The sequence below is a fragment of the Strix aluco genome, chromosome 30 (genome assembly GCF_031877795.1).
Source record: "Strix aluco isolate bStrAlu1 chromosome 30, bStrAlu1.hap1, whole genome shotgun sequence".
NCBI lineage: Eukaryota > Metazoa > Chordata > Aves > Strigiformes > Strigidae > Strix > Strix aluco.
The window spans coordinates 3500525-3525211 of record NC_133960.1 but is presented as its reverse complement, the minus strand read 5'-3'; the positions used below and the strand labels follow the sequence as shown (position 1 = coordinate 3525211).

Sequence of the window (24687 nt, the reverse complement as noted above, 5' to 3'; positions counted from 1 at the left end):
ATTAATGTTTTACATTAATCTTATTTTGTTTAGACAGAGTAAACTAATACATTTGAAAGTATATTTTCACAAGTAGTTTTCAATGGAAAACTTGATAAAAACTAAAAAGTATCAGAAGCCTGACTTCAGCAGGTCACAGGCCTGACCAACAGCCCTTCCCATCCTGGGCTAAGGACAGATTGTCATGTTCTATATTGCCAAGACAACTTGTTACTGCCCCAGGTTTTTAATGGAAAGATGCACTTATGAACTAAATCTGCCTTTCTACATGAAAAGCAAATGAATCTCCAAGAGCCCAAAGAAATCCAAACCCCACATAAGCCAATATATTAGTTGAAATCCTGAACATAAGACAAAATGAATTTGCATTACATCTTTTCCAGACTGGATAGAACAATTATTGCAGGCTTGTATGAAAGACTGTACTAATGCTCATTGGGTGTGCAGGCTAAGGAATTATACACCTTCTGAATAATCATACCTGTCCTACAAGGAGCTTTATGATGCTGAGCTATAGGAGACTCATTGACACGACCGGAGGTTTAACAAACTCATGCTATGCCATGTGGAATAATCTAGAGACTTAACTCAAGATTAAAGGTAAAGGCCTGATTCTCATTGCCTTCAGAATGCCAAATGAATGTCTGAGGTCAATTGTACTGTCATTGCACAGAGAGAAATCAGCTGCCTCGTGACCCAAGTAATGCTGAGATTTCCATGGGGAGAGATGCTCTTACTGTGGCTCCTCCTTCCAAGAGGTCTTTTTCCTTTATGTTTGTATTACAAAACACACAACTGCCTTGGGAATATCTTGCACAGTATATTATTAAAGCCACACATACATAAAATTTGCTTGTCCCAAAAAGTGTATGGACAATATAAGTATATATACAATTAGCTGGCACTTTAGCTGATTAAAAATAATGCTGATAACAAACAAGTTTTGAACTGCCAGACAGTTCCAGCCAGTCATCACTTTCTACATCCTCCACACCTTCACAGCTGGTCACACACTTCTTTTCATATTCATAGTCACAGACATCTTACACAAAGCAATAAATATTTACATACACGCACAACAACACACAGCAGCAGCTCATGAGCTGCCACGGCAGGAAGCAGCCCCAGACCAGAGAGGCTCTCAGCTCTCCCTGGAGCTGTGCAGTGTGCTGGGGCAGAGGGCAAGGTCAGTACGAAAGATGCTGCTCAAGAACACGCTCTTCACTGGTGGCATTTTTGATTTGACCAAGCATCATCTGACTTCATACACTGATCAGGACATCTCCTGACGAGAAGCAGTACTATCTTACCCAAGAAAATAACCACCTGTAACCAGTTTACAAGAAAATCTGTTAAAACTATCCATGAACAGTGTGATTCTTCCAGCTCTTATAACAGACTGGTACACAAAATAGTTCAGTTAACAGGCAAAAGTCCTCTCCAGCAGATGGAGATTTGCCCGTTCTTTAGAGTTCAGCTACCTATTGCTAATTAAACAATTAATTTGTTGTTTTTAAAATAGGTTAAGTACAGCAAGACACACAAACAAACAAACAAACAAAAATAATCAAGCAAACAAACAAAAAAAACCCCATTAACGGGGAAAAACACACGGTCTTACCTTCGCAAGCGCAGCAGCGCTGCCTGCGGCCCCGACCGAGCGCGGCGGAGGCGGGCGCGGGCCCCGCTCAGACGGGCCCCCTCGGCGCGGAGCCCGGCGCCGGCTCCGGGGGAAGCGGCGGGGCCGCGCGAGCCCCGTGAGCTGCCGCCGCCCGGCGCCGGCCCCGCGCGTTGCTCCGCGCCCCCCCGCGCCCGCGCACGGACCAGCCGCCCCTCCCCGGCGGGCGCGAGCGCAGCCTGACCACGGGGCGGGAGGCGCCGGGGGAGCCCCGGAGCGACCCGGGCTGTCCCTGTCTGCCGCCAGCTCGGGCGGGGCCGGCCGCTGCTCCCACGCCTCAGGGCCACGGCGCTGGGGCATGCCGGGACGGGCTGCGCGGGCGGGGCCGGCTCCCCCCACGCAGGCGCCCGCCCCGCGCCCCCCCCCGCGCCGGCCGCCCCTCCCGCGGGCGTGTGTGTCCGCGTGTCGGGGGGCGGGAGCACGCGCGGTCCGGGTGTCCGTGCGCGGGTGTGACTGTGTCAGGGGGTCGCTGGGTGTCCGCGTGGGACTGTTCCTGCACGTGGGGGGGCTGTGGGAGCGCGGACGGGGGCTGCGGCGGGTGAGAAAGTGCGTGTGCGACGGCGCGAGTGGGGTGCGGGGCCGTGTGGGGTCTGTGGGGGTGTTGGCGTCGGGGTTCGGGTGTTGCCGCGCCCACGGGAGCGCGCACGGGAGTCGCGCCCCTGTGCCTGCGTGCACGCGTGTGTCTCAGTGTGCGTCTGCGTGGGTTCGTGCGCACGCGCTGTCTCTGCGCGGGGCTCTGCGCCCGCCCGGCCTCGGTGCCCGTGTGCCCCCGCCCCTGCGCGCCTGTGCCGCTGCGCCTGCGGCGGGGGGTGGCGGCTGCGTCTCCCGGGGCCGGTCGCGCGTGGCCGTGGCCGTGTCTCGGCCCCGGGCGGGGCCGGGACTCCGCGGGCGGGGACGCGTCCGCGCACGGTCCCCGCGCCGCTGCCGCCGGCCGCTCTCCAGGGTGCTGAAGTGGCGCTGCCCGCGCTGCCCGTCCCTGCCCGTGCTGCCCATCCCTGCCCGCTCTGCCCGCTCTGCCTGCGCTGCCTGCTCTGCCCGCCCCTGCCTGCCTGTCCTGATCGGGGCGGGTTCTTAAACGATCCCAAGAGCGAGATTAAGACACAAACGAGGTCAGATGCTGTACAACCTTGTGAACTTTATTGTACACATAACTGATAATAGCGATAGGACAGAGAGAAAAGAAAGGAAAAAAGTCAGAATCCCTAAGCAAGCAAACAGTAGAGATGCAGCGAGACTAATTACCACCACCATGAATCCAGCGACGTCCTGTTGGCTCGGTCTCAGTGCAGGTGATGGTGCTCCAAGCTCCAAACTCCGCCAAAGTCTCAGCTCTGAGGAAGGACGAGATGACAAGGGTGAACAGCGTGCTCACGAAAAAGGAGTACCCGTCCTTTTATTGTCCCAGTTCCCACAATCTCTCCGAAGACACCACCCGTTTCCATGGAGCTCATAGTCATACGTGCTGCCCCATGGTCCCGTGCTGGCCTGCACGTCTTCCTCATCCGGATTTAACTTCGGGTGGATGTGGTGGTCGGTTGGGGGCAATTCGTCTTCTTCAGAGTGTATTCCTCCGACAGCAGGATGCCAAGTCCAGGAAATGGAGGGTGGTGTGACAGCAATGTTTGAGACAGATAAAACAGTCCCTTACGCCACCCCGTGGCTCAACATTGCTGTCTTCGTGGTGGCGTGAAAAATAACAGTACAGAAAGAAAAAGAGAAAGACCAGAAAAAGCGCGAAATACAACAAACAGGATTTCCAGCAAATTTTTCATCAATAACAAATATGAACATCTTTAACTAACAAACATATAACCAATAACATCTTTAACAAATATATCATGTTCAAAACTAACTAACTTTATAAAACCAAAACATCTTAAAAACCAATTCTAAGGCTCTGATGAATCGGCAGAAGAACATGAAGGCAGTTTACATGATTGACATTAACAGGGACAAAAAAGAAGTATTATAATAACAATTAAGATAATGGTTAACAAGCCAAAGGCTGCAAAGTGAATTAAAATTAATCTTATCATTTGTTCCATTTTTCCCGTGGTCTTAACAAAATACCGCAAAGTGTCTGAGGCCCTGGCAGTCCGCGCGTCTGCTGCTCTGGTCTGCCGGAGTTGGGGTCAGCATGCACGGTGGGAAAATCACTTTCCACACCCCTTTTATCCTAAGGCGCATGGTTACTTGGGACTAGAAACTTCTATCCCAGATTTAAACAAAGGTAAATAAACAACACCACTATTCGTAACAATGTTAACAATATTCTAAACAAACATATAAAAAGGTAACAGTAACACTACCAATCAACAGTTTTTTAACCAAACAAAGTTAAACAAGACGTGTCCCAGGCCGGGCCAAGGGATGTGCTCTCGGTCTTTGGGGACGGGGAGGGGAAAGGTGGTTGTATCATGAACAGGTACAACTACAAGATGGTTTACATGGACACTTACAGGATGAACACATACATACCACAAGAGAAAATATAGCAAAACTAACAACGCAACTGCCACAAAATTGAGTATCAAAAGGGTGTACGTTCTGGTTGTTGTCGCAGACTGCAGAGCTGAAGATAGATGGTGGTCTGACTCGCCTGAGTCGGGGGTCTGTCAAAATGGACACCCCCAGCCCAGAGCGCACGTGCTGTTTAGGCCTTGGTATTTCCATCTCACCTTCATGGGCCCAGCAATGACCTTTTAAAGTCCCAGCTCCATTAGCAAAGGGATCTTCCCTGATTCCAACAGAATGACCTAAACCCATGAATTTGCTTTCCTCCCCTTCTCGGTTAACACTTAGAGAGCCGGAGCTTCCTCTGGAACCAAGGGAGAGGAGAACGGTCACCCAAAACAGTTTCAACGATGGTACACAACACATCCTACAAATATTAATAAGACAATAGACATCAATACTATACAAAAAATCAAAATCCACATCAGGATCCCCTGTCGTGACTCAGGATATCGTTCTCCGGGGGAGGTTTTACCTGCAAGAGAAAAGAAAAGAAAAATCTTCTCAGTTCATTTTGAGAACCGGAAGTGAGTTAATCAGAAAGATGGAATAATCCACCTTGTATTAATTTTGCGCTCCTTTCCATAAGCATCTTTGGCTTTCCAGGTGTACTTATTAAGGGGTGTGTCCAACACCAGTGCCCACTGTAGGAAGTTCGACCAAGACAGGTTGTCCTGGAAAATGCGATGGATTGCTGGGGTGATCAGGACCATGTGGGGCTGGCATACTTGTTGCAGGTTTTGGACAGAATGCTGTGATCTTTGGGCAGCCATTTACGCTGGTCACTGCATCCCACACTCGCTCAGCCCATCCTGGTTTATGCGGTTTGAGGAAGCGTTTTAGTAGGCCATTTGTTCTTTCCACAATTCCATTTGCTTGTGGGTAATACGGAGTATGAAACACCCACAAAATTCCCTCCTGGGCCGCCCACTCTTGGACCACCTTGGCTGTGAAATGTGAGCCATTATCTGACTGGATTGACTGTGGTTTGGGGAAAATTCCAAACCATTCTTTCAAGCTTTTATTGTGTTTTCTCCTGTTGCCTTAGCACGTGCTTTAGCTTGCACTAGTCCAGATACTATCTCCACACCTACCAGTATATAGTGCTTTCCTTCTGATTTTCAAAAGGGACCGATGTAATCAATCTGCCAGGCCTCCCATAGGCCTTTTCCCTCTCTTAAGTGCAGGGGGTCACCCTCCAGAGGGTGTCTGTCCAGATGGACACGGCATTGTTCACAGGAAGATATACAAGTTTTACATTCTTCCCTGGTAACTGGCCACCCTTGGGCTTGTGCCTCACAATAGAGGTCCTTAACTCCTGCAAGTTTCCACTTTACATGTAGCCATTCTAACAGACATTCCCAGTCTTCTGCTATCTGGGTGCTTTGTAGGGGAGCCAGCCAGGCTAGTTCATCCACCTTGTCATTCCATCGGCTCACTGGGGTATCATCCTGCTGATGAGATGCTACCCATGCTACTGCAAATTTCCCTTGCCTGGCAATGGTAAGGATATCCTGCCATTTCTCCTTTTGCCATACAGGTATTCTGTTGACCTCCCATCCATTTTGTTCCCAGTATGGAAGCCATTCAGTGCAACCTTTGAATACAGCATAAGAGTCAGTATAGATATAGACAGAAGAAGCAGACTGAGCCTCGTGTGGGAAAACGCTCCACACAGCAACTAGTTCTCCTACTTGTGCGCTACCTTCTCCTTTGGTAATGATCTGTTCCTTGGTGTCTACCTGAAGTGCCACAGCTCGGTATTTCCAGATATTTCCCTCTCTCTTTGATGAGGCATCCGTAAACCAGACATTTTGCAATTGTCCAGAAAACGGAGGAGCTACTTGTATTACAGACAAAAGCTCGGGTGTTTCCCTATCCGGGTCTACCTCATCTTGTATATTTAACACTTTTGTGGCTCCTTCAGTTACAGAAAAAAATTTCACAATAGTGTTCTATTTGTGCACGGAGGCTCTCTGGGCCACCCTGTCAGGGGGTGGAGTTCCTGCCAAAACTGCTTTGATCACTTTAAATGGGCCCCTAAGAACTAAAGGTTGTTGTCGGACGGTGCGTTCGGCTTCTCTCCGAGCTAAACTAACTACAAATAGACCTTTTCCCCAAGTTGTATACTTTTTTTCAGCATCTTTAAAGCTACAAGAACAAAAACCAATGGGCCTAACAGGACCCTCTGGACTCTTTTGCCACAAATGGATGGACAGTCCACTCTTGGCGAACCCCCATTCAATTTGAACAGGATCTGTTGGGTGAATTGGACCCAGGGCTTGATAGGCAGTCGCTTCAAACACCAACAACTGTAAAGCCTCACCATGGACCTGAGTCCACTCCCACTGAGCTCTCTTTCTCAATAAGTCATACAATGGCCTAGCAATAATTTAAAAGTCAGGAATGTGTTTCCTCCAAAACACAAGCAACCCTAGTGCACACTAAGTCTTTCTTTGACTCTGGCATCTTGATCTGATCGAGAGAGGAGAGAGTATCTGGTGGGATACACGTCATGCCTCCCTTCCATCAGATTCCTAAAAATTTTACCTCACTTGAATGGCTTTGTATTTTCTCAGGTGGAATTGTCAGCCCTATACTTTCTACCTGACTCCCTCCTATGAGTACATCATCTATATATTGATAAATGTTCCCCTCTGCTTTTCTGGGGATTGTTTCCAGCTCTTGCGCTAGAGCATGGTGAGCTAGCATGGGGGAGTGCTTGTATCCTTGAGGGAGTCATGTAAAGGTGTACTGCTGTCCTTACCAGGTGAAGGCAAAGCGATCCTGGTCCTCAGGCTGTAAAGGGACCGTAAAAAACATATCTTTGACATCAATTGTTGCCATGACAGGGTGGGATTGTTCCTGAGTGGTTGGTATCAATTCAGCAATGTTTGGTACAGCAGCTGTTAGTGGACCTGTGTTGGCATTGAGCCTCCTATAATCTATTGTCAATCTCCATTTGCTGTTTGGTTTTTGGACTAGCCATGCTGGAGAGTTGAAGGGGGAGTGAGTGGAAACTACAACCCCTTATTTTCTCAATTCTTCCAGAACTGGTGTAATTCCCTCCCTTGCTCCTATAGACAATGGGTAGGGTTTAACATTGGTCAGTTTGGAGGGAGGTAGGGTAGGTGCCGCTTGCAATAAACCACCTCTCTGCCCGATGTTTCGGTCAATGCCTGATCTGGGGAACACCAAAAGACCGTGAGTTTCCCTGGGTGTCCCACTACTGCCTACCCTTTAAAACATCTATACCTAAAAGATTCATCTGAAAAGATCCTATGGCCACCATGGTGTTGACAGGGTTTTCCTCTCCTGGTAACCATAGTGGCACCAGAGTCATAGGTACTGACTGTGTTTTTCCCAAGGCATTTAAAACAATTAGGTTTCTAGATGGAATCCACATTGTTCTGCTTCGGTCCGCGTTAGTGCAGTGATTTGTGTCCCAGTATCAATCGGAAATGTTAACAGTCTTTTCTTTGATCCTACAGTGACAGTAATCAGTAAATCCCCTTTTGTGTTGCAGGTGACTTGTCTTACAAACATCCATCCTCCACCTCCCCCCTCACCTTCGGGGGGCAGAGGGTCTAGTTTCCCACCACCTTCTTTTCCCCAGCCGGCTCCTCCCCAAGGTCTATCAAGGGTGGAGCATTAGGGGTTGGTCCAAAAGTGACCCTTTGTCCTGACCATTTCTGCACAAGTTGTTCTAATTTTTGAGTAGGGAGTCCATCCATCAAGTCCTGGGGAATGCCTTTCTGAAGCCCTAGCTGCCACAGTGCCTGTTGAGTTAGGGGCCTCTCTCTCACAGAATTGTGACCTCGGGGTGACTCTGAGCCTTGGCCCTTCCTCGTGGATGATTGTCGCCCACTAATTTGTTCTGCAGCCCGTATGACCCTGGTTTTGATTCTTTGGGACGATCCAGCAACAGGGCCATATTTTCTCCCAAAATTAATCAATTCCTGGGCTACCTCTCCCCATGTCCATACTTTCCTCCCCGGCCATCAATGGTCAGGGGTCACTATGCCCTCCAGAGCGGCCGCCATTCTTTCTGCATTGGGGGTGTTTTGAATCTTCCCTTGCAATTGAATGCCAATGGGTTTCAGGGAGTCAGGAAGTCCCCGTATCAGGGGAGTCATCCTCTCTGGGTCCACAGACATCAACATTGGGGAGCCCTGGTTAGGCTTGAGCTCCTGATCATACATCATCTGCAGACAGGCTGCCTTCTGCACACTTTCCACTAACTGATCCACCGTACCTGTTATGACAAGGGGATCTCCCCTCTCCAAGGGGTTCAGCCCTCCGGCCCAGTACGCAGCTCTCTGAGTCAATGACCATGGGGCTCAGTGGTCGCCGGTAGCTGAAACACACCCGGACCCCAATATCCTTCTGCTTCTTTCTCTGACAACAAAATTCCATCCCCTCCTGACAAAGACACTCTCCACACATACTCTGTCTCTGATTCTTTTGCAGTCCTTGCAAAATCTTTTCTCAGCTTTGCCAATTCAGTTGCTGTAAATGGGACTACTTTGGTGATAACCTGAGGATGGTTATCGCTATCGTCCTCATACACGTACTCTGTTTTAACCAGTGGATACAGATGGGGGAGGCTTTCTACAGTTTTCTTTTGCCTTCTGCAAATCTCCTTGGGGATAAATCTGCCATATCCCCTTCTCCAAAAGCTTCACTTGTGCCTCCGCCAGCAAATCCGTCTCTGTCAAAAGTTGCTCCCTCAACTCGTCCTTTAATATTATATTTTGGTTCCTTTCCTCCTCTAGCAATTCTTTGGTTTCCTTCAATTGTTCCTGCAGGGTCTGTATGACCCTCTGCAGAGAGTCTATCATAATATCAGCTTGACAAGGCTTCTGCTTTCTCTCTGCCACCGCAGCTGCCAGACTCGCTCCTAACACTGCACAAATTATAGCTTTTCCTTTCCCCCTCCTAACCTTAGCTTCCTGCTGCAATACCCTTATCCTATCCACCACACTCTGCGGCTGAAACCAGTGTTTTTTCACACAGTCTTGTCCCTGAACTGAGGGGCGAGACCGGTGTGCCTCCAAAAGATCATACAATTTATCTATTCCTTCAACCCATGAGGGCACATCATCACAAGCATCGGCTGCCTTCAGGGTGGCCATTCTTTTTCCTTTTCCTAATGCAAAGGGGATTATCGTCCTGAGAGGGTCACACCTTAATGTCAAATTTCCCCTGTTCACTCTCAGGAGGTCACACCTTATTCACACACAAAAGCAACTCAAAGGGGTTTTCGTCCTGAGAGGGTCACACCATAATTTCAAAATTCACGTTCGCTCTCAGGAGGTCACACCTTACCCAAACACAAATGCCCACTCTTCCCCCTGTTCACTCTCAGGAGGTCACACCTTAATGTAACACAAAGGGGGTTATTTCATCCTGAGAGGGTTGCATCCAGCACAGCAAGGTAGTACAGCACTCTCGTCTCTAGGGATCCTGTCCATGATGCCAATTTAAAATGTCCCGATCCGATATCAGGGAGGGTTCTTAAACGATCCCAAGAGCGAGATTAAGACACAAACGAGGTCAGATGCTGTACAACCTTGTGAACTTTATTGTACACATAACTGATAATAGCGATAGGACAGAGAGAAAAGAAAGGAAAAAAGTCAGAATCCCTAAGCAAGCAAACAGTAGAGATGCAGCGAGACTAATTACCACCACCATGAATCCAGCGACGTCCTGTTGGCTCGGTCTCGGTGCAGGTGATGGTGCTCCAAGCTCCAAACTCCGCCAAAGTCTCAGCTCTGAGGAAGGACGAGATGACAAGGGTGAACAGCGTGCTCACGAAAAAGGAGTACCCGTCCTTTTATTGTCCCAGTTCCCACAATCTCTCCGAAGACACCACCCGTTTCCATGGAGCTCATAGTCATACGTGCTGCCCCATGGTCCCGTGCTGGCCTGCACGTCTTCCTCATCCGGATTTAACTTCGGGTGGATGTGGTGGTCGGTTGGGGGCAATTCGTCTTCTTCAGAGTGTATTCCTCCGACAGCAGGATGCCGAGGCCAGGAAATGGAGGGTGGTGCGACAGCAATGTTTGAGATAGATAAAACAGTCCCTTACAGTTTGGTGTTAGGATTAAGGGTTAGGAGATAAGGTTGGGGGTTTGCTGTTAGAATTAAGGGTTAGGGGATAAAGTGTTAGGATTAAGGGTTAGGGGTTTATGGGCTAGGATTAAGGGTTAGGGGCATAGCTGTAAGGATTAAGGGTTAGGGGCTTAGGGGTTAGGATAAAGGGTTAGGAGTTTGGGGCTAGGATTAAGGGTTAGGGGTTTGGGGTTAGGATTAAAGGTTGGGGGTTTGGTGTTAGGATTAAGGGTTCGGGATTGCTGTTAGGATTAAGCATTGCTGGTTTGGTGTTACGATTAAGATTTGGGGGTTTAGTGTTAGGATTAAGGCTTAGAGTTCTTCTTCAACTTAGAGTTGGGGGTTTGCTGTTAGGATTAAGGGGTGGGAGTTTGGTGTTAGGATTAAGGGTTAGGGGATAAGGGTGGGTGTCTGATGTTAGGATTAAGGGTTAGGGTTTTGGTGTTAGGATTAAGGGTTAGGGGATTGGTTTTGGGGGTTTGGTGGGATTAAGTTTAGGGATTTGGTGTTAGTATTAATGGTTAGTGGATAAGTCTGGGGGTTTGGTGTTAGGATTAAGGTATCGGGGGTTGGTGTTTGGATTAATGTTTAGGGGATAAGGGTGTTGGTTTGGTGTTTAGATTAAGTGGCGATAAGGTTGGGTGTTTGGTGTTTGGATTAATGTTTAGGGGATAAGGTTGGTGGTTTGGTGTTAGGATTAAGGGTTGGGGGTTTGGTGTTAGGATTATGCGTTTGGGGTTTGGTGTTATGATTAAGGGTTGGGGGATTGGTGTTAGGATGAAGCGTTGTTTGTTTGGTGTTAGGATTAAGTCTTTTAAGTCTTAGGGGTTTAGTGTTAGTATTAAGGGCTAGGGATTTAGGGTTGTGGGTTTGGTGTTATGATTAAGGATTAGGGGATAAGGTTGGGTTTTTGGTGTTAGGATTAAGAGTTAGGGGTTTAGGGGGTAGGATTGAGTGTTAGGGGCTTACTGGTTAGGATTAAGGATTTGGGGGTTAGGGGTTAGGATTAAGGGTCAGGGGATAAATTTGGAGGTTTGGTGTTAGGATTAAGGGTTAGGGGATAAATTTGGTGGTTTGGGGTTAGGATTAAAGGTTAGGGGTTTAGTGTTAGGATTAAGGATTGCGGGATAAGGTTGGGGGTTTGGTGTTAGTATTAAGGGTTAGGTGCTTAGGGTTGGGGTCTTGGTGTTAAGATTAAGGTTTAGTGGATAAATTTGGGGGTTTGGTGTTAGGATTAATGATTAGGGTTTAAGGTTAGTGGTTTGGGGATAGGATTAAGGGTTGGGGGATAAGGTTGGGGTTTAGGGTTTAGGATTGGGGTTTAGGGTTTAGGATTAAGGTTTAGGGTTTTAGGTGTTAGGAGTAAGGATTAGGGATTTGGTGTTAGGATTAAGGGTTAGAGGATAAATTTGGGGGTTTGGTGTAAGGATTAAGGGTTAGGGGATAATGTTGGGGGTTTGGTGATAGGATTAAAGATTAGGGGTTTAGCAGTGGGTGGTTGGTGTTAGGATTAAGGGTTGAGGGTTTGGTGTTAGGATTAAGGTTGGGGGGTATGGTGTTAGTGTTATGTGTTAGGGCATAAGGTTGAGGGTTTGGTGTTAGGATTAAGGGTTAGGGGATAATATTGAGGGTTTCATGTTAGGATTACGGGTTAGATGTTTGGGGTTACGATTAAGTGTTAGGGGATAAGGTTGAGGGTGTGGTGTTAGGATTAAGGGTGAGGGGTTTGTTGTTAGGATTAAGGGTTAGGGGTTTAGTGTTAGGATTAAGGGTTAGGTGTTTGGTGTTAGGATTAGGGTTTAGTGGATACGTTTGGGGGTTTTGGAGTTATGATTAAGGTTTAGGGGCTTAGGGATAGGGGTTTTTTGCTAGGATTAAAGGTTAGGGGTTTGATTTTAGGGTTAAGGGTTAGGGGATAAGGTTGGGGGTTTAGTGATAGGATTAAAGATTAGGGTTTTAGGGGTGGGTGGTGGGTGTTAGGGTTAAGGGTTGGGAGTTTGGTGTTAGGGTTAAAGTTTACGGTATAAAGTTGGGGTTTGGTGTTGGAATTAAGGGTTGGGATATGGTGTTAGTATTATGCGTTAGGGGATAAAGTTGGGAGTTTGGTGTTAGGATTAAAGCTTAAGGGTTTGCTGTTAGTATTAAGGGTTAGGGGTTTAGGGTTATGATTAAGGGTTAGGGAGTAAGGTTGAGGGTTTGATGTTAGGATAAAGGTTGAGGGGTCTGGTGTTAGGATTAAGGGTTAGGACTTTGATGTTAGGATTAAGGTTTAGGGGATAAGGTTGGGCATTTGGTGTTAGGATTAAGGATTAAGGCTTTAGGGTTGGGGGGTTGTTGTTAAGATTAAGGGTTAGGTGTTTGATGTTAGGATTAAGGTTTAGGGTTTTGGTGTTAGGATTAAAGGTTAGGGAATAAGGCTGCGGGTTTGGTGTTAGGATTAAGGGTCAGGGGTTTTAGTTTTAGGATTAAGGGTTAGGCGATAAGGTTGAGGGTTTGATGTTAGGATTAATGGTTACAGGTTTGCTGTTAAGTTTAAAGGTTAGGGGATAATTTGGGGGGTTTGGTGGTAGGATTAATGGTTAGGGGTTAAGGTTAGTGGTTTGGGGATGGATTAAGGGTTAGGGGATAAAGTTGGGGTTTAGGGTTTTGGATTAAGGTTTAGGGTCTTAAGGGTTAGGATTAAGGGTTAGGGGTTTAGGGGTTAGAATTAAGGATTAGGGATTTGGTGTTAGGATTAAGTGTTAGGTGTTTGGTAGTAGGATTAATAGTTAGGGGATAAGGTTGGTGGTTTGGTGTTAGGATTAAGTGTTAGGGGTTGGTATTAGTATTAAGGGTTGGGGGGTTGGTGTAAGGATTAAGGGTTAGGAGTTTGGTGGTAGGATTAAGGGTTTAGGGGTTTGTTGTTAAGATTAAGGGTTAGGGGATAAGGTTGCGGGGTTGGTGTTAGGATTAAGGGTTAGGGAATTGGTGTTAGGATTAAGGGATAGGGGTTTGGTGTTAGGATTAAGGTTTAGGGGTTTGTTAGGATTAAGGGTTAGGGGATAAGGTTGGGGGTTTGGTGTTAGGATTAATGGTTAGTGGAGGTTTGCGGTTTTGGTGTTAGGATTAAGGTTTAAGCGTTTTGGTGTTAGGATGAAGGGTTACGGGATAAGGTTGGTGGCTTGGTGTTAGGATTAAGGGTTAGGGTCTTAGGTTTTGGGGTTTGTTATTAGGGTTAGGGGATAAGGCTGCGGTCTTGGATTTAGGTTTAACAGTTAGGGGATTGGTGTTAGGATTAAGGTTTGGGTGTTTAGTGTTAGGATTAACGGTTGGGGCTTTGGTGTTAGGATTAAGGGTTAGGGGATAAAGTTGGGGTTTTGATGTTCGGATTAAGGGTTAGGGGATAAATTTTGGGGTTTGTTGTTAGGATTAAGGGTTACGGGATAAATTTGGGGGTTTGGTGCTAGGATTAAGGGCAATGCGTTTGGTGTTACGGTTCAGGGTTAGGGGATAAACTTGGGGATGTGCTGTTAGGATTAAGGATTAGGTGTTTGGTGTTAGGATTAAGGGTTCGGGGCTTAGGTTTTGGGGCTATTTTAAGATTAAGGTTTAGGTGTTTGGTGTTAGGATTAAGGGTTAGGGTTTTGCTGTGAGGATTAAGGGTTAGGGGTTTGGTGTTAGGACTAAGTGTTAGGGGTTTGGTTTTAGGATTAAGGGTTAGTGGTTTGGTGTTAGGATTAAGGGTTGGGGGTTTGGTGTTATGATTAAGGTTTAGGGGTTTAGTGTTGGGGGTTTCATATTAGGGTTAAAGGATAGGGGTTTGGTGTTAGTATTAAGGGTTAGGGGATAAGGTTGTGGGGTTGGTGTTAGTATTAAGGGTTAGGGCTTTGTTGTTAGGATTAAGGATTAGGGGATAAGGTTGGGGTTCTGGTGTTAGGATTAAGGCTTAGGTGTTTAGTGTTAGGATTAAGGGTTAGGCGATAAATTTGGGGGTTTGGTTCTAGGATTAAGGGCATGGCATTTAGTGTTAGGATCAAGGGTTAGGCGATAAATTTGGGAGTTTGATGTTCAGATTAAGGGTTAGCAGTTTTGTGTTAGGATTAAGGGTTAGGGGATAATGTTGGGGTGTTGGTGTTAGGATTAAGGGTTAGGGGTTTAGGGTTTGAGGGTTGTAAGGATTAAGAGTAAAGTGTTTGGTGTTAGAATTAACGGTTAGGGTTTTGGTGTTAGGATTAAGGGTTAGGGGTTTAGGGGTCAGGATTAAGGGTTAGGTGTTTGGTGTTAGGATTACGTGTTAGGGGATTGGTGTTAGGAATAAGGCTTGGTGGTTTGGTGTTAGGAATAAGGGTCAGGGATTCAGTGTTGGGTGTGTCATATTATGATTAATGGTTAGGGGTTTGGTGTTAGGATTTAGGGATAGGGGTTTGGTGTTACGATTAAGGGTTGGGTGTTTGCTGTTAGGATTGAGGGTTCGGGTTTTGGTGTTAGTATTAAGGGTTAGGGGTTTAGTGGTGGGGGTTTCATGTTAGGACTAAGGGTTAGGCGTTTGGTGTTAGGATTAAGGTTTAGGGGATAAGGTTGGGTGTTTGGTGTTAGAATTAATGGTTAGGGGTTTAATGTTAGGATTAAGGGTTAAGGGATCATTTGGGGTTTTGGTGTTAAAATTAAGGGTTACGATTTTGGTGTTAGGATTAAGGGTTAAGGGATCATTTGGGGGTTTGTTGTTAGGATTAAGGTTTAGGGTTTTGGTGTTAGGATTAAGGTTTAGTGGATAAGGTTGGGGGTTTGGTGTTAGGATTAAGGTTTAGGGGATAATGTTGGGTGTTTTGGAGTTAGGATAAGGTTTAGGGGCTTTGGTTTCTCAGTTTGTTGTTAGGATTAAGCTTTAGCGGTTTGGTGTTAGGATTAAGGGTTAGGGTATAAGATTGGGATGTTGCTGTTAGGATTAAGGGTTAGGGGTTTAGGGGTTAGGATTAAGGGTTAGGGGTTTGGTGTTAGGATTAAGGGTTGGGTGTTTGGTGTTAGGATTAAGGTTTAGGGGTTTAGTGTTGGGTGTTTCATATTAGGATAAGGGATTGGTGTTAGGATTAAGGAATAGGGGATAAATTTGGGGTTTTGGTGTTAGGATTAAGTGTTAGGGGTTTGGTGTTAGGATTAAGGGTTGGGTGTTTGGTGTTAGGATTAAGGGTTCGGGTTTTGGTGTTAGGATTAAGGGTTAGGGGTTTAGTGGTGGGGGTTTGGTGTTAGGATTAAGGGTTAGGGGTTTGGTGTTAGGATTAAGGTTTAGGGTTTTTTGTTAGGATCAAGGTTTAAGGGATAAGGTTGGGGGTTTGTGTCGCGGATGAAAGTATTGACGCGGTAATATTTATAAGAAATCTAGGTTTATTAATAACTAACAGCAATTTATTATTATAAAATAGTTCAGAAATACTGAAAGAAAGAAAAGCAACTTATTCAGGTTCTAAAATGACAAGATTCACACTAACTTACTTAACGGTACCTATATATATATACATGCATGCACATAACAAAAGAGACGAACATACAGAAACAAAGGTGTTTGGATTCAGTAGAATGAACACAGAACGGACATACACACACAGAAACAAGGGTACGTACCCACACACACACACACACACACACACCAGTAAAGAGAAGCTACCTCAAAGAAAATTTCCCTCTCGAGTTTAGAGCAAATACTCACAATGCCTTGGCATTCCTCAACGGGCGATAATTGAGACTCGAGCAGGGGACTTCGCCCTGGCCTTCCGTCTGGAGCAGACAACACCTTAAGGGTTTGGTACCTGAGAGGCTCCAGCTCAGGGGAGATGCTGGTCACAGGCCACTGCAATCCAGGAGAGCTCAAAGGGTCTCCCTGGTGGTCGCCATTTATAGGGTCCAAGATAATTGACTTTTGTCAAATACCTTCTGGTGCCTTCCAGCAGTTACAAAAGAATTTGATTAATGTGCGACTCTGTTATTGTTCCCATTTGACCACATCCCAGGCACAGGTGTGCCAGGCCCTTAGGAGTTGATGGGCCATTTTAACCATTTCCGAGCAATCAGGAGGGGCAGGAGCCAGGCTCGTTAACATTGTCAGTCCTTATCTCCACAGATTGGTGTATAGCTCAGGGGATGTGGGTGGAATCGTACCTAGCACCAAGCAGCCCAACAAAGAGGGGCGGGGGGGGGGGGGGGGGGGGGTAAGAATTGCACCACCACAGCGGCCAATCACTTGCTGGGACTCTTTGGAGGCTGCAGGTTGAGATGTCACCTCTTCCACCTCAAGGAAAACACAACAAAGCAGTCAAAGACTACAGCTTGCCACTGTCAGCCATATCAGCCCTATCATATACTGTGAGGAAAGGGAGAGAACAACTTTAAATTTCACCCTTTCGTGAAAGTACCAGATTCTCAATGGTGGCTCACAGCTGGCTTGTTTCAAAATCTAAGTGGGTCACCATGTTCATCTGAAAAAGCACCTTAAAAAACAAGGCTAGCAGTAACAGGCCAGCAGAAATCCATTCTGATGAGTGCTGGCAAACAGGCACAAAGAGCAGCCCATCTGTCCAGGGCAGCAGCTGGCCGGTCAGTCTCCTTCAGCCCAGCTGAGATGGAGACCACAGTGTGATGGCAGCCAGAGGGACTCAGCCCTTCCCCTGCTGCTCTGCCATGGGGAGAGACCGCCTGGTTGATGACTGCAGTGGCGATTGCTGTTTCACTCACCTGGTTTTGTAGAACATCCCTCTGCTGAAGGAGGACATTAATTTCTTCTTTCATGGTTTTGATTTCTTCCTTGTGCCTCTTCTCCACTGCCTTGATCTTACTCTGAGTTTCCTGCAGCTCTGCTTGCAGTTTTTCTGTGATGTTCTGCAAACACAAATGGAGAGCAAGCTGCTGGGACCTGCCATCAGGTTCAGCTTTCTCTTCTTTCTGTCTCAAAATCACATTCATTCAGCCACTTCTGCGTTTCTACCCAGCTCTGCTTCCACTGTAACACTTCCTTCCTGTTGCTGATCTCTGGAGCTCATCAGGCTCTGGGCTTTCAGTGCCTGCACCAGTCCCTGCCTCCTCAGTCACAGCATTTAGGCTTTATTTCCTTGTCACTACCCTTCACTCTGTTACCTGCTTCTCTCAGCCTCTCTCAGCTTAACGTCCAGTTGCCAACGGCCTGTTCCTTCAACCCACCCTACTAGTCAGACTTACCTGCCCATCCTCGTGCTGCTCTTTCACCTCCTGCCTGAGCTGCTCCAGCTGCTGGTTGGCTGCTCTTAGCTCTCCCTGAGGCTGAAGTAGTGTCTCTAACAAAGCACTCTCCTCACGCTCCTTTTCTTGCAGGACCTGCACAGAAACAAAGAGAAGACAGGTTTAAACTTCCCACACAGAATTTGTGTGGCAAGGCTCCAACACCGACGGGCTGACGCGTTCTCAAAGCGCTGTGTTGCTGCTCTCCCAGGCCCTTCTCTGCCCACCTGCAGACACAGCTTCCTAAGTGAGACTGGCCGTATGAACATGGTCCAGCCACAGTCCCCCTGTGATTGAACCTCCAACAAACATCTAACACCTAACAGGAAAATGTGTGGCACTTCTCAGATGTCTCGCCTTGCTGGTGAGGGTATCCCTCATCTTCTGCTGTGTCCTGTTTGTCTTTCAAGAGCAACTTTTGCACCTAGTTAGCAGCAGAGAAAATGCAGGGCTGCCAGAGGGCTGAAGCGAGCAGCTCCTTCAGAAAACTCCTGTATTCCAAGTGGGGTTTGGTGAAAATGACTTCATTTTTAAGGTATTCATTAGACTTTGGTAAAGTACTGACATGACAGGGACACACTGTCATCTCTGAGCACTGCCCTGGCATTTCAATACCTGCAGACACAGTTGGGGGTACTGCTGTCCCCAGGCAGACTCCGTGAAGAGGACTTTGGGTGGGACACAAGGAGGACTCTCACTGTGTCACAGGGTTGCACAGGAGATCTGGGCACAAAAGAGCTTACCAGCAAGTGACTTAAAACAGCCCAGAAGACACCCCTGTTTTACTGCTCAGAAATATTTCAGAGGAGTCTTTAAAAGTTTTTTTCTTTCGTCAACAATCTTTGCCATGTCCCCCTGTCCCCCCCCAGACAAAAACCCCACCCTCATGGGGATTCAGTCCTACAAATTCAGTTTGGTCTTTAATGGAGTTAAGGTTATAAGCATGTATCAGTAAAGATCAGAAGAGGACTGTTAAGAGAACTGTGAAGATACTGTGAGTTAAGTCTTAAAACACCCAGCACAACAGCAGCACAAAAATCTCAACTGAAAGGGGATGCTTCTGCCCGGCTTCCTCTGACAGGTCTCACTCCTAGTCCCAAAGAGAACCCTGCTTGCCTTTCACCTCACCAAATTCAATGTAGAAAGCATGTAGGGCATGCTCCACACAGCCCGACATCCAGACATCTCCCACGGCTCTAGCCTTGCAAAAAAGCTACACAAATTCTCCTTTCACAGTCTTTCCCTCTTGCTTGGCATTGTCGACTCTGGTTCGTTCCTCCTCTTGTTGAGCTCGCACGGTAGCAACTTTCTGCTTCATATCAAACAGCTTCTTCTCGTGCTCCCCTTCTGTCTCCGCCTTCTCTTTTCCACATTGCTCCAGTATCTTCTGCAGCTCTGAATGATGCCCTTCCCGCTCGCTTGCCTGAGGAGTGGAGGGAAAGACTTCAAGGTGAAGTCCCAGCCACGCTCCTCGAAACAAATGTGAAGCTTCATCCCTCCCACAACCCCCCACCTCAACAGTGCACAACAATGGCTTTGTGCTCTCCATAAATCACGTCCTGTCAAGGAACTTAAAAGGCGGGTCAGCATGTGGAAGAATCATAGAATCATTTAGGTTGGCAAAGACCTTTAAGATCATTGAGTCCAACCATTATGAAAAGGAGACGTTACCTTCCGCTCTCCAATGGCTGCCTGTTTCCTAGCACCTGTCTCCTCAGGATTTCTCTCTATTCTTAGAGTCTATTTTCAAAGCTCACATCCCTTTCCATCAGTGAAAAGATGTAGATGGACTGCAGGGTGAGAAAGAGACCGGTACCCTGATGCCCCAGTCACAAGACAGGCCACGAACAGAAGTACCAGGAACAAGGGGCCTGTTCCACATGCGTCAAGCCCAGAGATAACACCTCTGACGACGGTGACAGGACAGAAAGAAAGGGAGAAAGTTCCCGTGACTGCAGTTGGCAGCAATGTGAGGAGTCTACTTCATGGCAGACAGGAGTCTGGTAAGATCCTACCCCCTTCCCGCCAGGCTTTGGGTGGGGAACACCCAACCTCCAGCTAAACTCGCCTTAGGCCCACACGGAATCTGTGGCTGCTTTTACTGTCCTGGCAGAGTCCTGGGGGTCTTCACACGCCTTCAGGTACAAGGCTTAGGGTTAGGGTTAGGGGTTAGGGCTAGGGGGCCAGGGGATAGGGGTAGGGTGTAGGGGGTAGTGTTAGGAGGTTAGGAGGTGGGGGGTGGGGGGATAGGGGGGTGGGGGGATCGGGGGTGGGGGTTGGGGGTTGGGTTTAGGAGTTGGAGGTTATGGGTTAGGGGTTTTAGGGCTTAGGGGTTTTGGGGGTTAGGTAAGGGGCTGAGGGTGGGGGTTAAGGGTAGGGGTTAGGGTTTAGGGGGTTAGGGCGTGGGGGTTAGGGGGTAGGCATGGTGGGTGGGGGTTAGGGTTTACGGGTTGGGGATTAGGGCTGGGGATTATGGGTTAGGGTTTACAGGTTAGGGGTAGGTGGTTAGGGGCTGGGGGTAGGGGTTAGGGGTCTGGGTTAGGGGTCAGGGTTATGGGTTAGGGGTAGGAGGTTAGTGGCTGGGGGGAGGGGTTAGTGGCTCGGGGTAGGGAGTAGGGGGTAGGGGGTCAGGGGTTGGGGTCAGGGGTTGGGGTCAGGAGGTAGGCATTATGGTCAGGGGATAGGGGTTAGTGTTATGGGTTAGGATTATCTGCCTGGCCCAGCAAGGTGTGACCTATGACAGATGGTTGCTGCCATTTCACACACTCAGGCTATTACTCTTCTAAAGCCAGCCCACAAAGCTTGCTTGAAGAATTCAGAAGCATATTGTTTCCTACCAGGTCTTGCAGGAGCTGGTTTATTTGCACTTCATGATCAGTTTGCCGCAGTTTGAGGGTATTGTTATACTGCTGTTCTGTCTGCAAGAGCTGCTGTGCCATGTTTTCCCGTTCCTGCCTCATTAGAGATCGCTCTGCTTCCAGCTCACACTGACAGCACTTCACTGCCCCTGCAAACAGGACAAACGGCAAGATTCAGAGTCTACACAACGGTTCTGACTTCACTGACCTTAAGCCATCTGCACTTCAGTGCAGGAGAGATCTGCCTCCATCTCCTTCACTCCTCAGAAGCACTGCGGACACAGAGCTATTTTTATACCACCTTCCCTAGGCAGGGGGATCACCAGAGACAGGAGGCTCTCACCTTGTATCACCTCCTTGGCCTGCGTGACTGTGTAAAGTTGGATTTCAAGCTGACTCCAGCTGAGAGAAGTGCCGCTGAGCTTCAAACAGGCTGGATTCCAGCGCCTCCTTCACTGACCTGTGAGTTGTGAATACAGAGAGAAATGAGTTTGTTGCTCCTGACACCCACTGAGAGTTATTCCAGTAAGAAGTCATTCAAGATCCCTACCCCTGAGTACGGAAAATGGGTTGCAAGGAAACTTGTATACAGAAAGCCTATTTCTGCCATTTAAAATAGCAATGGGGGCCCCTCCGGGGGAATGCCCAGGCTTTGCTTATGACCCAGCATAACACCGAAAGCCCAGCCGAATTTGATCTCAATGGCCAAATCTGAAATTGCTGTTGGCAGACACACGGGTAGCTGTGCCCAGAGTCTGGGCCAACAAGCAAAAGCCCGGGCTCTGCTCACAGCCCTCAGCTCATCAGCGCTTCCAAGCTGCTCTGCAGGGGGACAGAACACGAGTATTTCCCTGGATGACCCGTGACTTTTTGAATGCTGTTCACAGTGTAGCTGTGGGTAAGTAACTTTCCAGACTCCTTGTATTTAAAAGGGACTCAAGAAATACATCCGATGATATAGGAAGATCTCTCGCTTGGAGCAGCACTCGTAAGAAATCTGAACTAGATTTTATCTGAACAAGGACCACTGAAAGGAGAGACGGGCAGCCTTCAGTTTCAACTGTTGAAAGTTCAAGGGAAAAACTTGCTGCTTTTCTCTAAGTGTTGCTATTTAAGTAGGCAGCAGCCCAAGTGACTTGTTGCTCTCTAAAATGGAAGCTGTAGTACTGCAGAGCCAAATTCTTACAGCCACAGACTTCAACCAACCGCTGCGTATGACACGCAGGGTTCTGGAACCAGGAGCTGAAGTGACCTCCCTGATCTAACACAGCGCCCTGTGTGCCAGGTTCCCACAACACACAGCACTGCCTCGCTAGGACGGGGGTGCCATAAAAACCACAGCAGTAGAATTTCACTGCTTGGATGGACAATGGAGGGTGTATCTTCAAGAGGAAAACAAGCACATATTTCTGATTGTGCCAATCTCTGGCAGTCCAAAGGAAATATGCTCCATTTTAGGATAAATAGAATCAGTCTCTAAAACAGAACAGAAAAGATAGAGGCCAAAACTATGACAACAAAAGGCTCTTGAGAACAACGTCTGGCAACAACAGCTGCTGAATTTTAATCTATTGTCAAAGGTTCTTCATAACTAATTTATCTTTTTAAAATAATAATGTATCCCTTCCGAAAAATTTTTTAAAAAGGAGCTGAACATTTAATAGTTTAGTAACAGTCCAATAATTGACCAGTCGTAACTCAGCTGCATCAAATAAGAGAAGCTGGAGCTCAGAAGAAGCAGCAGCTCTCAAGAAACACACTGAGTCAAAAGGGGTGTTTATCAGCCATCCTAACGACGTACTTTGGAGTAATACAGTGAAAAAGTCAAGAAACATGAGAAACAATGTCTAAAACATCATTTATACAGCTCTGCAAGTTCAGGAGTCTTCTAAAAAACACCTACAAGGATGACAAACGACTCCTTTTTTTTTTTTTTCTGAGCAGAACTTGTCACATATGATCTTAGAAAGGCAGAAGGACAGAATCTTGCTCCTTCCCTGTGTAACTTCTCCACGACATCTGTCTCTAAACAGCAGGTGGTAAGGAGTACAGGACACAGACATCAGTGATGGGCAAGAGTCCTCAGAGACGTGAGGATTCAAAAGAGCTTTCCCAGCTGCTGGTGTAACCAGCCCTGGGTCCTGCACCACAGTAACAAGAGTTACCTTCCAACCAGAAGGCCCTCGAGATCTGCAGCACCAGCCTCTGGCTCCACCCTAGATGGCAGTGTCCTACTCACAACGTCTGCATGGAACAGCCAAACTACTTGATAAGGACAGATCTATGTTCAAATGCATAGAACAAGAAACCAAAACCAGAGAGAAACTTCAGTTTCAGTTTCAGTAAACGTCTGCAGGGTTTAATTATTACTCAGCTCAGAGCCAAGCTGCCTTGCTTTGGACTTCACACAGGAATGTGCAAGGGGGCATAAACCTGAGCCCGAGGCCCAGGAGATGTTTGCTAGTTTTAGCTGTCAGGAAAACAACATTAAAATCATAGTATACTTTTTTTCATTTTGCTCAAGATTCCTTCATTTTCTGCCTGTGGAAGGTGAAAACATTTGAAAAGCACACAGGATGCCATAAATCCTCGTGGAATGATTACCACCTTTATAATTACAGACATTATATAACGTCCTGCCTAGGGCTTCCTCCCCGCCCTTACCTCTGCCAGCTGCTCTGACAGGCCTTGTCTGTCCCGCTGCAGGGCTGCCAGTCGCACCTCTAGGGCAGCCTTCTCATGCTCCAGGAACTCCTTCTCTTTGGACACCGTGGCCAGTGCATGTCCCTGGCGAGAGGACTCCTGGCGCAGCTGCTCCAGACCGCTGCGAGCTGACTCTTGCTGGCGGTAAACCTGAAAGCAGGACAAAAGACAGTTAGAGCCCTTTCTCTGGAGTTCTGTGCAGAGCCAGCCAGTGCCACTTCTGCCTCGGCTGGAGGAGAAAGAGCTCCTGTACTGCGGGCTGGAAGTTTAAGAGCATCTGCTCCATACCACGCTAATACCCTGGGCTGCCAAAAGGCACTGGCACTGTTAACTTGAAAGGGATGAGTAAGGCCACGCTGGGCTGCCTGGGACCACACAGCCCCTTCACAGCAAACATAAATACACCAGACTACGTGTTTGCATGCAAAAATACGGTGTCTTCCAGAACTGCCACCTTGCAAACTGGAGTTCTATCAGAATCTGTCCCAGTGCTGGAAATTTTCAGAAAAGTTTGAGCAAAAGCAACTTTGCTCGCTGAAGAAAGTGAAAATACACATGGTTTCTCCTTCTGGAAAAAAAGAAAAAGATCAAAGTGCATTGGCTGCAATGAGGTGATGCTGGGCAGGGAAACAGCCCTTGGGGTGAGTTATCAAAGTCTGGCTGATGCAGCCAAAGAGATGGTAGACTCTATTCCTACAGCGGTTCATGTCAACACCACTGTTTGCTTGTTTCACACAAAGAAGTTGTCTAATATACCTTGCTGGTATTCAAACTTGAAGACTAACCATGATTTTTAGCTTTTTTCTTCAATATAACACCTCTGCTGGCTATTTGCCAAACATACCGTGGACTCCAAGACTGACTATCTAACAGAGAACAGACCCTCAGAAACAAACAATTCTCTCAAAGTTATCCCATAATATCCAAGACTGTACATTATGAAACTGACATTTAAATGATGACAAACTCCATGGTCTCCTTCAGTGACATGATTCTCTCAAGCTCTTTTTCCAGGGTATCAAAATCAGTTAGTCCAGAGTGAAGAGTCTTGTGTGATCACCTATTTCTCATCTTCCTCAAAGCCTCAAGAGGCTCTAACAGCTCACAGAATCATAGAACCATTTAGGTTGGAAAAGACCTCTAAGACCAGCAAGTCCAACTGTTAACCCAACACTGCCAAGCCACCACTAAGCCATGTCCCTAAGCACCACATCGACATGGCTTTTAAATACCTCCAGGGATGGTGACTCAACCGCTTCCCTGGGCAGCCTGTTCCAAGGCCTGACAACCCCTTCCGTGAAGAAATTTTTCCTAATATCCAACCTAAACCTCCCCTGGTGCAACTTGAGTCCTTTTCCTCTCGTCCTATCACTTGTTACTTGGGAAAAGAGACCGACACCCAACTCGCTACAACCTCTCGGGTAGTTGTAGAGGGCCAGGAGGTCTCCCCTCAGCCTCCTCTTCTCCAGACTAAACCCCCCCAGTTCCCTCAGCCGCTCCCCATCAGACCTGTGCTCCAGACCCTGCATCTGCTTCGTTGCCCTTCTCTGGACACGCTCCACCATCTCAAACTCTTTCTTGCAGTGAGGGGCT

General features: G+C 47.4%; 1 protein-coding gene and 1 pseudogene across 1 annotated transcript in view; both read right to left on the bottom strand.

Annotated features, from left to right (window-relative positions):
* Nucleotides 1-7779: 7779 nt before the first annotated feature.
* LOC141916765 (uncharacterized) lies at nt 7780-10140 on the bottom strand (annotated as a pseudogene).
* A 6-nt stretch (nt 10141-10146) lies between these two features.
* The window catches only part of LOC141916764 (uncharacterized), a 61766-nt gene continuing 47225 nt past the window's right edge, over nt 10147-24687 (bottom strand). Inside the window, exons 5-7 of the mRNA XM_074809520.1 lie at nt 17495-17521; nt 17015-17158; nt 10147-10281 (exon numbers count right to left, since the gene is read on the bottom strand). Of these exons, the coding sequence (XP_074665621.1) occupies nt 10147-10281; nt 17015-17158; nt 17495-17521 (306 nt within the window). The remainder of the gene's footprint in view (nt 10282-17014; nt 17159-17494; nt 17522-24687) is intronic.